The sequence below is a fragment of the Centruroides vittatus genome, unplaced genomic scaffold, assembly GCF_030686945.1.
Source record: "Centruroides vittatus isolate TY-2023 unplaced genomic scaffold, ASM3068694v2 contig_1168, whole genome shotgun sequence".
In the NCBI taxonomy this organism is placed as follows: Eukaryota; Metazoa; Arthropoda; class Arachnida; order Scorpiones; family Buthidae; genus Centruroides; species Centruroides vittatus.
Window position 1 is genome coordinate 2,742,803 of NW_027120749.1, and position 16,537 is coordinate 2,759,339.

The 16,537-nt window shown below is 29.3% G+C and overlaps 1 protein-coding gene across 1 annotated transcript in view; it reads left to right on the forward strand.

The window, feature by feature from the left end:
- The first annotated feature begins 5,800 nt into the window (after positions 1-5,800).
- Positions 5,801-16,537, forward strand: part of LOC136982079 (transmembrane protein 201) — a 49,407-nt gene continuing 38,670 nt past the window's right edge. Inside the window, exon 1 of the mRNA XM_067278497.1 lies at positions 5,801-5,992. Within this exon, the coding sequence (XP_067134598.1) occupies positions 5,913-5,992 (80 nt within the window). The 5' untranslated portion in view covers positions 5,801-5,912. The remainder of the gene's footprint in view (positions 5,993-16,537) is intronic.

Below are 16,537 nucleotides of genomic sequence, written 5' to 3' on the forward strand. Positions count from 1 at the left end.
TAACGCGATAGTTACGTTCTGAAAAAATTCCGTGTTATGCGAATCCGTGCTATACGAAACAAAGGACTAGTGCAGAACACAGGGTTATGTTCTAAAAGTTAATAAAGTATATCTACTATTGTTTTTCGTTGTCAAGAGAAATATGTTTATTAAAGCAATTAATAATTTATTTCCAATTAAAAGTACTATATTACGCTTTAATAGCGAGATTGAGGCCGAAGTTTTCAACGCGAAAACGTGAACGTCGGACGTTAAGCGCCGCTTTCCTGTAAGCCAAGTTTGACAATGGCGTTTGAAAGTCAGTGGAATCATGCTCGACATTCCAAACGCCATTGTCAAACTTCTAGGCGTACAGGAAAGCGACGCCGAACGTCCGACGTACACGTTTTCGCGTTTAAAACGTCGGTCTCAACCTCGCCAATACTAATTTTAGTTAAACGAAGACGTTTTCGTTTTTACAAAATATCGTCATCTTCTGAACATTTTTTTGTTGATCTTGATCAGAAATATCAGTTCCAGTGGGTCGCCTTTGTCCAGTCGAGTACGAGCGATTTCTTTTTCCAGAATCTGTATTCAAATACTAAATTGTTCGAGTACCGTGATACAGATGTATTTCGATTGTCATTTTTACGAATGATTACTTACCTACGGTTAAAAATGTTTAATAACACGTACCTAAAATGTTTAAATAAATTTTACCAAATACGAAGATTAATTAATCTATAAAAAGAAAACACAGTGACAATCTTAAAGGCTTAAATATGAAAGCAACGCAACGACACCTGATTGATAGGAAAGCTAGGACAAGAAAGAAAAAACTGCATTATCAGTTTACATTACAGTAAACCTGACGAAAGGCAGAAAAGAAATTAAAAAGTTCAATATTCTAAAATCTGTTGGCAAACTTGAGACAACACGAATGCTTACTTAAATAAAAAAAATATAACGAATAATAGAGTTTGCACTTAAAAGTTGTGAAATTTTGTACGAAGGATTTCTCAACGCGAAGGATTTTTAAGCTTTAACAATGCGAAACCGAAAATCACATTGTACAAGGAATTTCCCAATTTTCGAACCGTGTTAGAGTGAAACTGTGTTTTAAAAGTGCCAAATTGTACGAGCGATATCTGTACAGTAATGGACAAGTCGTTATTACTATATACAGTACAATCCCCTTACATTTACGGTAACAGATCTGCTGAAACGAGGTGTAAAATTTAACATCTAGACCTGGAGAAAACATCCGCAACTGCAGGTATTTTCTCCGGGTCTGTTATCAGGATCCGTTCTAACGTGATACTACTGTTTAGTAATGGACGAGTCCGTAATAACGAGTAATCACGATAGAATGGACTTTCGTTATAACGGATCAATTTCTTCGGTCCCGTCGTGGTCTGTTATATCAAGCTTTTGCTGTATATAGAAGAAATAAAATTTAAAGCTGCACTTTGATGAAAGTGTCATTGTGAGAATTAAATTTATGTGTAGTAGGAATCAAGTAATAACAAAAGTGATTTTGTTATGAACACCGAAAGGAGTTTATTTAATTATTACTGACTCTTTTCGCTCTTTGGGCATTAAGTCGTCTTTTTAAGTCATATCCATCGTGGGTTCGGCCAGATATTTAATGACGCCGACTGGGCCCGACATGCTTGGGATGGATCTTCAATGAAAAACTTTCTTGGGGTCTTCTGCCTCTCTAGAATGCCTCGAAACAAGATTTTCTATTAGCTTGAGTGATGTTATCAACTTTTCAATGACATTCAACTGTCAAACTACTGTATTTTAAATGCTTTCCGAGTGTTAGCCTACTCCAAAAGTTGTGAAATTCTGTACAAAGGATTTCTCAACGCGAAGGATTTTTAAGCTTTAACAATGCGTGTAATCCTTTGATCTAAGGATTACAAAATCGAGGTAGTGTTGCTCGGAAAAAACACCAATTAGATATGTGTGTAATGGGGTGGCATGTAGAATTTAAGCGATCGAAAAACCCCAGAGATTTTTATGGACACAATCCGTCCTGTATATATCAGGCATCGCTCCTCATCACCTAGTCTCATCATTACAGACCGAATTCATGAAAAGCTTGGAAAAAAGACCCTCTTAGTACTCATACGGCGAAAAAAGCCAAGAATGAGAAAATAAATAAATACAATAGTTTTATAGTAATATTTTACAATACAATTTGAAAATCTACTTTATTTTCGCAGGCCTTCTAGTGGCTGAGTGGATTAAACCAGTACTGGTACTGAGTACTGGGACAAAAGTAAATTTCTGGAAATTTTGTACTTGAGTTTTTTGGACCCCCTTTTAAAATATTTAAATAGTAAATTAGTATTTTCATCCGTTGAAGCTTATTTTTAAATAATTTTCTTTTTATTCTTTCCACCCTGAGGGACTCATTTAGCAAGCCCAGCATGGGTTCGGCCAGGCCCACAGTGGGGCTGCCGAGTGGCGTGGGAAGACGTATTCGGTCGGATTACCACCCAAAAATTCCCGGGGATAGGTGGGAATCCGATCCCGAGTTTCCCAGAGCGGTAGGCTGTCACCTTGACCGCTCGGTCGTCCGGCTGTCTGTCTTTAAATACTATAAGCAGTTTTAGTCAAAGTACTAACTGATTTCTTTTTGTTCTTGTTTAAAAAATTCCCCGAAAAGCCTATTATAAAATAGATTGCGATGAGATGTGTTTCACGAAAATCTAAGGGCTTTCTGTAATGTTTATATACTATATGTACAGGTACAGTACATGTAAAACAGTTATGTGCTAGCCAGTGACCACATGACAATCAATTTTTAACTTTAACAAGAAATTTCTAAATTAGTATTGTTTTATACGTTTATGTTCTATCGCTTATTAATAATTACGTATTTTGCGTTGTGCCTTGGGCTCCATAATAAAAGTTGGGGGCCCTGCGTTTCAGCCCAGGGCCCCCAACTCTTATGTAGATCCGCCACTGAGCGACATAGAGTTTTCCGTATTTTCTTCATTTCCTTTGATCACCCAAGTGTTGTATTGCCTTATTCCATCAATCTAATTCTTTATTTTCACACAGAAGATTTACATAAAGAATTACCTATTCTTCAAACGGTATTACACAATCCGTCATATAGATTATTTGTTAATTCAAGCAATATTTCAATAATCAAATAAGAAAACTAGAAATTACATTCTGAAATTTGTCAAGTTGAACTTCGTATTGCAGGCTTTCTTAACTATGTAAATCTGTGAAGCAGGATTCTTTGCTTATACAAGTAGGAATATTCAGAAATCACTTCAAAGCAGAATCAAATATTCGTCTGCAATTATCATCAATTGAACCGAAAGTAAGAAAACTGCAAAAAATGAACCACAGGTGTCTCATTAAACGTTTATACGTAATTTTATATTTTGTTGTCTTAATTTAAGGCTAGGGGCTGTCCATAAATTACGTCCTCATTTTTTAAAAAACTTTTATTCCCACTCTCCCCATTGTCCCAATTTGTCTGAGTTTCCGTAACCCCCTCCCAGCTTCGGACGTCCAACAAAATTTAACCCTCCTCAAAATTTTTATCACTTTATGAATAATAACGTATAAACTGTGAAACTGTAAAATTTAATGAAATAAAACAGACGTTTATTGAAGTTTAACCTCTCCTTTTCCCTTGTCCAACACTGTCCGAGTTGTCATAAGTTATAACATCATCCCCCCTACTGTGGTGTCATTTATGGACTACCCCCTACTTTTAGGCTCCCCCATAACATTAATCCTAAACACCATTAACTTGTATGACACAGGGTAGGCTTAAGAGGCTTCGCCATAGAATTTGATTGTAATCGAAAAGTTTGGGAACCGCTGGGTTATGGAAACAAAGTAAAGATGTTAAAACATTTGAAGATGTGATATATAAATGTGATATATTTTCATATTTAAACTTTAAACATATCAAATAGGAACAAAATAAAATTGAAGAATAATTTTAATGGCGATATTTAGGTTAATATATTTTAAAAGATGTGTTATTTTAATCAATTAACCATTTTATTCGAATTATAGCAAGTGTTTTGTATTTAGCTTATGATAAGATATCCATTAAATAAACTGATAATTTTTCATATCTTGTTTATTTTATACGATCATTTTACTACAAGATTAAAAAATAATATAACTTAAACGAACTGCTTTAAACGTTAAGGCTATAAATCATAATTTAAATTCTTACACAGGTTGAAAAATGAATAAAATAGCAAATTAAATTTGAATCATCCGAAAAAATTATTAAATTTATTTATTATCTATGATTTCATATGATGTAAAGTCATAATAAATCTAATTTTGCTTTTATATAATACTAGCTGACCCGGCAAACGTTGTTTTGCCATATAAATTATTTCTAGGTAATTTCTAGTGTAGACAAAAAATAACTAACTTATTGTAAGTGTGTAAGGATGTGGTATATGCGTGAAATAGGCATGGAGCGCTGTGAACGATGAGGGAATATAAAAATAACAAATGCCAAACATTATTATTTTTAAGTTATTATAATTTATTCCTTAAAATTATATATCATTAATTAATTACGACAGTAACACTAACAAACAATATCAATTTCTTAATGCTATAGCATGAACAATATTTTTTGTTAGCCCATCTTTAGCTAACACAAACAAACTGGATGGTTTACCCACTCGAGAGCATGCCACGTATAATTGTCCGTGTGAAAAACATGGCGTGCTCAAATCTAAGCCACAAATAGACATCGTTTGGCCTTGGGATTTGTTGATAGTCATTGCAAATGCCAATCTAATCGGAAACTGAATACAAAAAAGACGATAATTGATCAGTTATCGAGCGGGATGAAAAATGATTAAATTACTAAAATGGCTATTAAAAAATAGGGGTTGGTGATAAAAGGGTAAAAATTTAGGGTTGTATGTATTTTTTAATGCCACATTATAGAATAATAAAAACAAAAAATTTTGTCCAAAAATTAAAAAAAAATGTTAAGGGTCAACAACCCTTATCACTTAGGGGTATGAAAAATAGATAGTAGCCGATTCTCAGACCTACTGAATATGCATATAAAATTTGGTAAAAATCGGTAAAGCCGTTTCGGAGGAGTAAGGTAACTAACATTGTGACACGAGAATTTTATATATAAGATATTTCTTTTATTAAATATGTTAGTTATTTAATCAAAATTAATAAAAAAAATCATAATTATTTGATTTTTACTCTTAGATATTTTAGTTACTTATAAGTTGAGAGAGTATTTATTACACATAAAGAAAACATATAATAATTCCAGTGAAATTAATGATCATAATGCTAAATTATTAATAAAGAATACTTTTTAGTAATTCATAAAATTCAAAATTTTATTTTTGTTTTGTTTTTATATTAATATATAGAATTAACACACACACAACATACACACACTGTTAAGTGTGAATGTGTTTCCGATATTGTTTATACTATATGCAATGTTATAGTTAATCATATATATACACGATGTATAATATAATATATAAAGTACAACCTGTATAAAATTGAGAAACACTCTGTAAATTAATTATTTTCATTTCTACGGAATTAAAAATTATTTTTATCGAAACAAAATTTTTATATATACGTGAAAAATTTATTTGTTTTTTCATTATAATTAATTTTAATAATTAATAATTAAAAACAAAAAAATATATATAATATTTTACTAGGTTAAAAATATTATTATTATTATTTTTTTTTAATTTAGTACGTTAAAAATAATTTTTTTTTTTCGATGGAATTTCGAGGCGCCTCTAACGATGTGTTGTTGAACTTACAATTATGTATAGCACGTGGTTGCAAAAAATGGCGGGAGCGTGGTTAGATAAGTAGAGAATTTCTTAGATGTTAAGAATTATCTACGGTTCAAAATTGTGTTCAAAAAGATGATAGAAACTGCACTTTATACAGTAGCTGCAACTTCATCGTTTTGTATCGGGGGTCTTTTTTTATATAAAAAACTCAGGTATATTTTAACCGTTTTCGGTAGATGTTTTTTGTTTATATTTATCGTATATGATATTGTTCAATAACTTTTAATTTATATATCAATGCATTGAAATTCTTTTTTTAAAATAATAATTATAATCTTAATATATACTATACAGTCGAAATAAGTGGTTAAAAATTATTAACGGAAAGTAAATAATAATAATTAAAAATTATTAATAAAAGATTCCTTATTATTATTTAAATATTTAAGTTTTATTTTATAAATCAAAAACTCGAGTAAATGTACCAAAAATTGAATTCCTTATGAAATATTGATCAGATGATAGAACGTTAATGATATCTGAACAATAAAAAATAGTTAAAAAAAAAACGTTTCATATCAAAATTAGTAAAATGAATTCGTATAATTGATGAATAAGAAATTAAAATTATATATAAATAAATAATTCATATTCAGTGAAAAAAATTCAAACCTCAAAATTTATTTAACTTTTAAATAAGAATATTGAAATAATGAGGTTTTTCTATATTAGAAGGAGGTTATATTTAATTTTTCAGAATATCAAGCAAGGGAGCTCATCTGATGATAAAATATAATCAAATCCATATGAAATGTTTAATATTTTAACAATTTAACTAAATTTTCAATTTAGTTATAACTTCATATTTGTAAAAATATATTCAGCATTATCTAATTTTGGTCTTGCTTGTAAATAATCAGTATTTCTTATCTCTAAGGAATCAAAAATCAAAAATTCAATATATCATATTTAATAAATGCATATTTAATAAATGCATGTTGGACATTATCTCAAGAAAAATTCAAGTATTTTATTATTGATTGATTCCTAGATTTTTATATCCATTTAAAAATTCAAAAATCAGTTATTATGAATACGAATTTCTTAATTTTTGGACATTGATAGACAATAACGTCGGATATTTTCAAAATTACAAATATTCAGTAATCGTATAAAAAATAGAGAGAAGCATTTAAATCATTGTATGACGTTATAATCTCAATAACATTTTTTAAAATATAAATTTTTACAGAAATTTTACAGTACAAAAGAATTTTATTATCTTCAATCACTTTAATCCTTTTTAATTAGGTTGATTTATCTCACAGCAAACATTGCAAAAATTAATACATCACCCCAACAAATAAGAAGTACAAAAAAACTAGATGTTTAATTTTTAACATGGAGTTTGTACATTAGTTAAAATTTACATATATATATTTATATATTACCATTCAAAAAATATTATTGGTATATTTGATATAGGTAAAAAGAATACAGAAAATTAACTAAATACAAAAACACAAAAAGAAATTGTTATAAATTATTTGGATTTTTTACTTTTTATTATAAAGGAATTGCAGACTATTTTCTCTCCAAAATGCCTTTTTACAAATTAAAATATTTTCAACTTAGGTAAGTGCTCCTAAAAACTTTGTTTCTTTCATCAAAGACATTCAATAATCAGCCTGTTAAAATGTTCAAGACTTTGTCGTTATTAGTCTGTTTTGTTTAGTCTACAAACTAATGAGGTTATTTTAAATTAGAGGGTGTTTCTACAGATGAAATAACAGAATTCAGAACTTAAATATTTGAAATGTAAAAAATCTTATAATTATTTTAGAATGTAGATTTTTTTGAGATTTCATAATGACCCATTTATATAAATAAAAGACAATCTTTTGTAAAAGTAAAATGAATTTTACTTTTACAAAAGATATTTATTTTATATGTTTCATTGATTATTGAGAATTTCCACTTAAAATACTTAGGAATTTTTAAATATAATTAACTTTTTTGGTTAATGTTACCTATGGTAGCGAACATAGCAGCTCGTCTCTGAAACAGTGGGGATGCATGTTCTAACCTAACCTAACCTAACCTATTCTAATAAATTACCCCTATTCTAATAATTTGGTTAGCAATAATTATGGTAATTTATTAGAATAGGTTAGGTTAGAACATGCTTCCCCATTTGTTGTCAACAAGACTTGTTAAAAAAAAAAAAAAAACACTTTTAATTTATTTAATTTGAATAGCTTTTATATTTTGGTTATTTATATACTGATAATTTAATTATGTTACTAATTTTGTACAGTTATAATTCTGATAATTAAACAACAGTTATGTCATAAGAATATTGAAAGCTTTTATGTGAATTTAACTTAGAAATTAGCAAATCTTCATATCATTCAAATTTACATTGAAAATTCAGAATATTCAGAATGTTGAAAACTAATGCTACATATTGAAATAAAATGACTTAGCATCAAAAGACATTTACAAATTGTGGAGACACGTTGTTTGATAAATATAACCGTATATAACTTAACTATTTATATACAGTATCATTAATACAAGTTCAAATGAAAAAAATGTCTTTTTATATTTGACATTCATTTTTTTTTTTTTTTCATAATGATTCATCTTGTTTTGGTTTGTATTTCTATTTTTGGACTGTTGTGCAAGTTTGAGTTCAGTTTTATTTATACAGACACATACAACTCATGATTTTAATGAAAATAAAGTTAATATATTGGTATTTTTCTAAATTAGCATTTAAAATTTAAAATGCTTTTATTTCAGACTTAGTGGGGTTGCTTGTTGATTTAAGAAAAAATGCAAAACTTTCCCAGAAGTAGCAAAATTATTTGAAAAGTAGTTGAAAAAGTATTATGAATTAATGTAAACAAGAATAATTCTTAATTATTAAACTAATAAGTCCTTTAACTGGATAAATATAACTTAAACCTCAGAAATTTTGTAATTATTATCTATCTTTCTACAGTCTATAAAATAACAACCTAATTATTCTTCATTTTGTATATTTATTTACTTCGGTAACATTGTATTGCTCAAAACTAAGTCACAAGATGGTTTAAAAAGTAACACAATGATTTTTTGCCCAGTATGATAGTCCACACTGAATATATAAATAATCAAATGGAGTTAGATTAACTATATGGCCAGAATTTGGCTAATTAATTAGCCTTGCTAATCTGAAAGTTGTTTCAGCACTAATTCAGGCTTAATTTTATATGTATATATAACCATATTGTATATGTATGCATGTATATATAATTTCTTTTATTAGATGAAAAGAAATTAAAATCTACTTTTCATTTAATAAAAAAATAAATTAAAGATTAGATAATCATGTGATTTATAAGTTTCAAGTAAGAGAGAAGTGTTTTTTTATATAAGAAAATTCATTTTTTATTATAGCTTGATTATTTATATTTGAATCCAGACAAGAAACTTACCTAGATATGAGCTGTTCAACTATACTAGGGAAATGTTATTTTTATATTGATTAAATTCTAAATTAAATACCACAAAAATCTCGATAATTTGTTAAACAAGAAAAATATAAAGTTTTTTTTTATAAAAAAATCATTTTAGATATTAGTTAAATGCATCATTTTTTTTTGTCTTGGAAAAAATTTTAAACAATAAATTTATAAATGAAAATATATGATTAATTATATTTTAGAATGCTAATCTCCATAGATTATTAAATTATTTTTATTATTTATTGGAAGTAAAAGTCAGTTTTTTGTTTTTAATAATAATAGAAATAGTTGCTTTCAAGAATAAGCATACGAGTATACATTATACACAAATACAAAATCAATATATAACTATCATTATATAAATGATCACTAAATATAACTTATTGTATTATATTATGAATTAAATATATTTTTGTATAAATTTAAAATTCTATAATGTCGCATATATATTGTTTGATAAAAAATTTTACAATTGTACAAATAATAATAAAGTTTTAATTCAGATAATATTAATCACTTGACCTAGTTTTTCTGAATTGATAAGATTGTGTTCTTCATTGAAAATTTTGTAAATCTATTTTTAATTTTCATAATTAAAAATTATTTAAATTTATAATAATAGTGTTATTAAAATATTTTTATATTTTCAAAATTTTATATATTTACTTGTTTTCATAAAATTTATAATAATCATATTTTGTTCCTTTACATCTTGTAACTTTTAGATTGTATTCCATTAAAAATAAATTAATAAAAATAGATTGTCTTTATCAGACAATCTTATTGAGTTAGTGTGTTAAGTAGAAATGACTGATAAAGATTTAAATTGTTTACTAGCAGTGTAAAATAATTATCAAGAAAGAAATAATAATTTAAAGAAATACACATTTCAATATCCTCTTAACAAGATTGGCAAGCATCCAAAAATGTTCTGTAAATTTTTTTGAGTTCTGTTTTTTTAAAAACTTATTTAAAATTATAAAATGTGTGTATGTACTGTCTATTGCCATACATACACATATGCAAAATAGAAGAAAGCATACACACATACATGCAAATGCATATGCACTTTCCCTTCTGTAATATTTTATATAAATTTTATTCTGAATGTATCTAATAAAACATTAAAAGTTATGAGTATAAAATGATTAAAAGTTTGAAATAAATTCTAATGAATGTTACAAATTTTCTATTTTTGAAAAATTACTTTTTTACATTTAGTATCATCTGAAATATTTGTGCTGTTTGTTACCTACATCATTTGGCTAGAATCCAGATATCATCTTCATTCCTACTTGCTATACTTTTTTTCATATACTGCTTTATCTGATTGTTATCTGTATGTTTAGTTTTGAAATTTAATTAAAGTGCTGCTATAAATGGACATATGCTCATAGAGTTAATTAGTTTTTTTTTTTTTGCAGGAGAATATAAAAAATGTGTGTGATTTATGCATTTATAAATAAGTTTCATTCCTTAGTTCCTATACAGTATATGTGTGCAAAATAAATTAATTTTCATCCTTTAAATTGATACTTGTAAGTTAAGAATATAACTTTAATAATTATTTTAATATTAAATATATATATATTTTTTTAAAGTCATATCCTCGTGTCCTTTTTGAAAAATTATAAATATATCTTATTTGAATATACAAAATTCAATTAATTCTAGTTGTATAAAAAATATTCAGTACGAAATGAAAAACATGATTATAATTACAATATTAATAAGAAAAAAATGAGATAATAAAATAACTGTGAAATCAATTTAACAAATACATTTTTAATTGTGGTTTAGGAAAAATTTAGAAAACATGCATTAAGTAATTTTTTAAAAATTTTATTATATAGTGATACCTCGTCGATTTTCGTTGATAATCTGTCTGAAGACAATCGGCAAAATCTGAAACCGATGAAAACCAAGACAATTATTTCCATATGAATCAATGTAAATCCAATTAATTCGTTCTAGACACTCCAAAATACATACCAAAAACACATTTATAGAGAATTAATATAGCATTAAATACTAAAAGCAATAAGAAATTGACATAAAAGACTAATTAGCATAAAGATAAAAGCATTAAGATTAAAGATAAGATAATTAGCATTAAGGTGAAAGCAATGGAATTGTTCGGCTAGACACGTGGGGTAATGTCTTGTCTTGTAGAAGCTAGTTGGACATGAGCTTCTAGCCTATATTGCCCTGTGGTAAAGTGTGACGTAATTGTCATGTAATAGTAGTTGTATGCGTTTATGATGGTTGTATCGAGGGGAACAGTGCCTTCCGGGAAATCCGTTTAAGGGTAACTGGCCCCTATTCGGGCATTACAGACGTGGAGAAAACCCGGAAAACTTCCTTTCGCCAGCCCACCCTTACGAAGCGTGAACCCACGACCGAACTCCCAGTATTCAGGGAATGGAACCATTGGCCAAAGGTGGGCCGTCACAGGGTAATGTTTACACGAGAAAAAACGCCACACTGCTCCAGTAAATGTGTGGGTCACCCTTTGTTTTCACAAAATTCGCAGCGAGGTCACTTGAGCACGCTGATGAAAACCAAGACAAATTTTTCATGAAAAAAATCAACGATAACCGAAGTCAACGAAAACCGAGGTGTTACTGTATGCCTGATAGAATTTCGGCATTTGGTTGGTGTTTAGCTTTAGTATATCGGGTTTTAGTGATGATGATTAATACAGTGTTTCTCAAACTTTTTGGTCCGCGACCCCCTTTTGCATTTAAAAATTTCAAAGGACCCCCGAAGAATGAGTATGTGTAGAAAAACATCCCGGAGGTAGGGGGGTTAATTTAAATTCAGGATGAGTTAATTTCTTTTGTTTAATTAATCTATTCCATGTTGAAATTTCTCTTCGTTGCATGTTGCTTTGCGTTGAATTTTTGTCAATGTTAAGACTAACGAAATTTTTTAAAAAATTATTTCTTTATTTTTCACAAACAAAATAAATATATTAAAAAATATAAAAACAAAAAACATTATATTTCGGAAGTTTATCTTGTCTCAAAACGTTCCGTTTCAGCACAACACAGTCCTCAGAAAAACAAGCATAACTTACCATTCATGATGGGGAAAAAGTCTCGTTCAAATACTGGCGCGTCCTTAAGTACCCTCTCATGGTCGCGGCAGGCTGCCAGCTAAAAACGCATATCAACTAAAATAATATCGGAGTATCCTAAGACATAGCCAAATATTGCAGCAAAACAGCACTAGCGGAAATTCAAATTTGCCGACTGAAACACTTTCGGTTGATCAGTTTTCAGATAATCGACGCTCTACCTAAGTTGACTTGCCTACAGACGCAACGCTGCTAGCGAACATCGTTCCAAATGACAACGCTGTTCTATCATAGTTTAGGCGGAGAGTGGAACTCGGGGGATTCCCCAACAGCGCACAAATTTATGAATATTATATTTAGGCTCGTATTTAAATATTTATATTGTTTTTATTATTTATATGTGCAATTTATTTAAGTAAAAATTATTTTATATATTTTTTATTTCTACTATTTCTAAACATGAATCTATAGTAAATTTATAAAATATTTGAAAAAAAATTGATTTGGCATCAATTTTTCAGCGACCCCCCCAAATATTTTTCACGACCCCCTTAGGGGTCGCAACCCCCACTTTGAGAATCATTGGATTAATATATATTACGCCTTGCCGGGGCTTATGATGGCCAGTTGAGTGCCTTAGAGGACATGGGCACTGGATGTGTCCCCAGCTGGCATTGTAATAACTGTCGATGGTTATATCGTTAGCTTATATACGCTGAAAGGGAAGATCGGACTGGAGGTCCGGATAGCGTAACTGGCAATGCATCTGCACGGTAAGCAGTTGTGGATTCAAGTCCCGCTCCGGGCCGATTTTTTTTCTCCCAGCGGTTCTAAATTATTTTTTAAAAAAATTAATTAAAAATTATAATTATTAATGTTAATACAAGATGGCGCTTAATGCCTCCTTCTAGAGTATTACTGTATTACATTCATATGCAAATCTTGAATTTGTATTTTTGGACCTATATGAGGTATGAAAACAAGGATTATCATGGTTTGGATTTTTTACTTCTTTATAGTCAAGTCATTTTTGTCAGTATTTATTTCTGTAAAATTTGCAAAAGTTGTTCTAATGTATCTTATTCTCTCCATTTTAACACCTTTTTTATTTTCTTAATGTATGTTGTTCAATTGATCTGAATTTATCTGGTATAAAAGATGTTTATGTTAAGATCAGATTTTATCAGCTTTTATTTTACATAATCCTGGTAACTTATTTTTATTTAATGACTCTTCTTTATACAGCAGTGTTTCCCAACCTTTTTTGTGCTATGCCCCACCTAAGCCTTTCTAAAATTCTTATACCCCCCTAACATATACGTTGAACTCTTTTGGAAGGTCTCTCATTGTCGTGTTTGTTGAAGTTTTTCTTGCACTTAATTGCCAAACTGTTTCATTGTAACCACGATAAAACCCGATCCTTTCATCAAAGTCTCTTGCACTTTCCAGTTGTTGCCAAATGCAACCTGGAACACCACAACTCACATCTGTCCACCTCGAGGTCTGGGCAAAGAATGTCCTTTCTCCACTTTCACTGGCCTCAGGGCCTCGTTCATCTCTTTGTTCTCAGTGGTTCTCAGAACTGTTAATCCCACCCCAAGGGAAAAGGGTTATATAGGAACATTCTAGAAGGAAAGGGAGACAAAGAACAAAGAAAACTAAAACTAATTTAAATTAATATTTACAATAAATATGTGTACAGTGGCTATATGATTAACTTAAACTCTGGACAAGTCTATTTTCAAATTGCCCCCCTTAACAATCGAATTGCCTCCCTGTGGGGCGTGGGCCCCACATTGGGAAACACTGTTATACAGTATAAACTTTATCAAAAAGCCATAATTTGATTTAAATTTTTAGCCATGATTTTTTTTATACATTGATATGTATTATATAAAGCATTGTATATAAAATTAGAAATTTATTTGCCTTTTAAATCCATCTTATTTTTTGTTTTTTATTTAAGTATGTGTATTAATTAAACATTTTATTGTGCTAATAAAGAAACTATGATCTTTGGTAATATTTTTTGGGTATTCCAGTTCTTAAGAATATCCATTACATTTGAACTTTTATATGTCCTTCAGTACAAATGCTCAGTTTGTAAGAATGTGGATTGAATAAGTTACATATGTAAAATATTTTGTATATGTAACATAAAATTTTACTGAACCAGGGTTCAAAAAATTCAAAAATTTTTCCTAGCCAGTTGACTACCAGAATAAAATTTGTGGTAGCAAGATTTATTGTATTGGTAGCCTATCTCAATGTTTATAATAATGCGAGCCCACCAGGGAGGTCTGAGGAAGTCGGACTACTCCTTCCGGCTACAGGTCAACGACCTGTAGGCAGAAGGAGTAGTCACTTGTCAAGGATGGCTGTTACATTTTGTTACGTGTTACGTGAGTGGAGGAGGTCATGGAGCTGATAATAAGGTGTGGCCGACAGTTGAGTAAAGACACCATTTTAACAACGAAACAATATTTATTGAAATTAATCTAATGAACAAGTAGCCTACAACAAGTACAACACGAATTTCAGTTTCTAGAGTTCTAGTTCCCTTATATACGGGGGGGGCCGAGAGAGAGAGTTTACAATACCAATTTCATACCTCTTTTTAAGTTCTGTAGAAGACAGAATATCCAATTAAATATTCAACGGAATATCCAATTTACTAGGTCTGATGTATCCAATAAAAACTGGCACTCTGAAAACTTTGGGTCTAAGAAGTCGGCACCGTACTCACTGTTGGTAAGAAGACCAGAGACTCCCCTGAGGAAGGGGGAAAGAAGCGGGTTTTATAGTTTCGCGGTGGGAAATTATGTCATGAGACCGATTGTTTAGAGGTTAAAAGTGTCATCGGGATTAAAAGAATTGATAGAATTGGACGGTAAGTATAAACTTTACGTCTTTACCTCACGAGAACGTTTATTTTAATAGAAAGTGTTATAAAATTCCCACAAACTCCGAGGTTCATTTTATGAGTTAATAGGGAAAATAATTTAGAAAAAAATTCGATAAATTCCAGATTTCACAATAATTATTATGGAAATGGATGTATACTATTCTTACTTTTGGCTAATAAAATCAACTAGACTTAACAATTTTGTCATCATTGTCCTGCACTGCATTTCAGATGGGAGTTTACAAGTCATTCAAGGAATGACTTGTAAACTTGTATTGGTAATAGTATTTTGTATAAAAGTTGCTCAAAGAGTGTTTTCCATTTTTTTGTGAGAAAAAATTTCCTGAAGAAGGATATGGTCTCCCATCCAAAATGCATTACAATAAAAGATATTTTTAGAACTTGATTAAGTGGTCTTTGTTTTTTAAAGAAGGATGTAACAAAAGACACATGACAAAATCACTATTAGTCTCTAATTTGTTTTGTTAGCCAAAAATAAGACTCAATGTTTATATTCTTCACATGTTTCTTAGGGCACATCCACAAATTCAGTATTTGCTGAATGCTAAGCAAACATTTGATACCAAGTCCCAAAGGGCTAATACCAAGTAGTATGGATGGTTTACTTTTGACAAATGTTCAGTATTTGCTGTTTCTTGATTCTTGTCAGTAAATTGTGCCAAATCAAAGAAGATAAATATTTGCCTTCATGCATTCATGTTGTCCATCCATGTTTGTTCTTCCATTTATATAATTTCTTGTTCTTTGGTCGTCAATCATTGCTATTTTAGTCTTTTTACACTAGATCAAGTCTTCATTTTAGAATTTTTAGTTTATTTTTTCATTTTTGTTTATAGTTAAAAAATACTTATTGGAAAAAAGCTACATAGAAAAAAATATGATTTTATTCTTACTTTTTTAAATTCCTTTCTTTTTTATATTCACAAGTTTTCTGCTTTGGTAAAGTGATATCATCCACTATTTTCTTCTTTTAGGTTTTTTTCATTAATTAACAGATATGAACTACTCACAACTATAAAAGCAGCGGCACAAATTATTGTTTGAAAATTGTCCATTTTTTACATCTCTGATGAACCTTTCTCATCCCCATAACAAACCAATGCATGGCAAATAATCAAATATATTTTATATTCAAATATTTATTCACGAGATATTAATTTTTATGTAACAAAATTATTTAATCTATTATAGTTGATGATAATGTATTAGATACCAAATTGAATGATTAGATTATATCTAA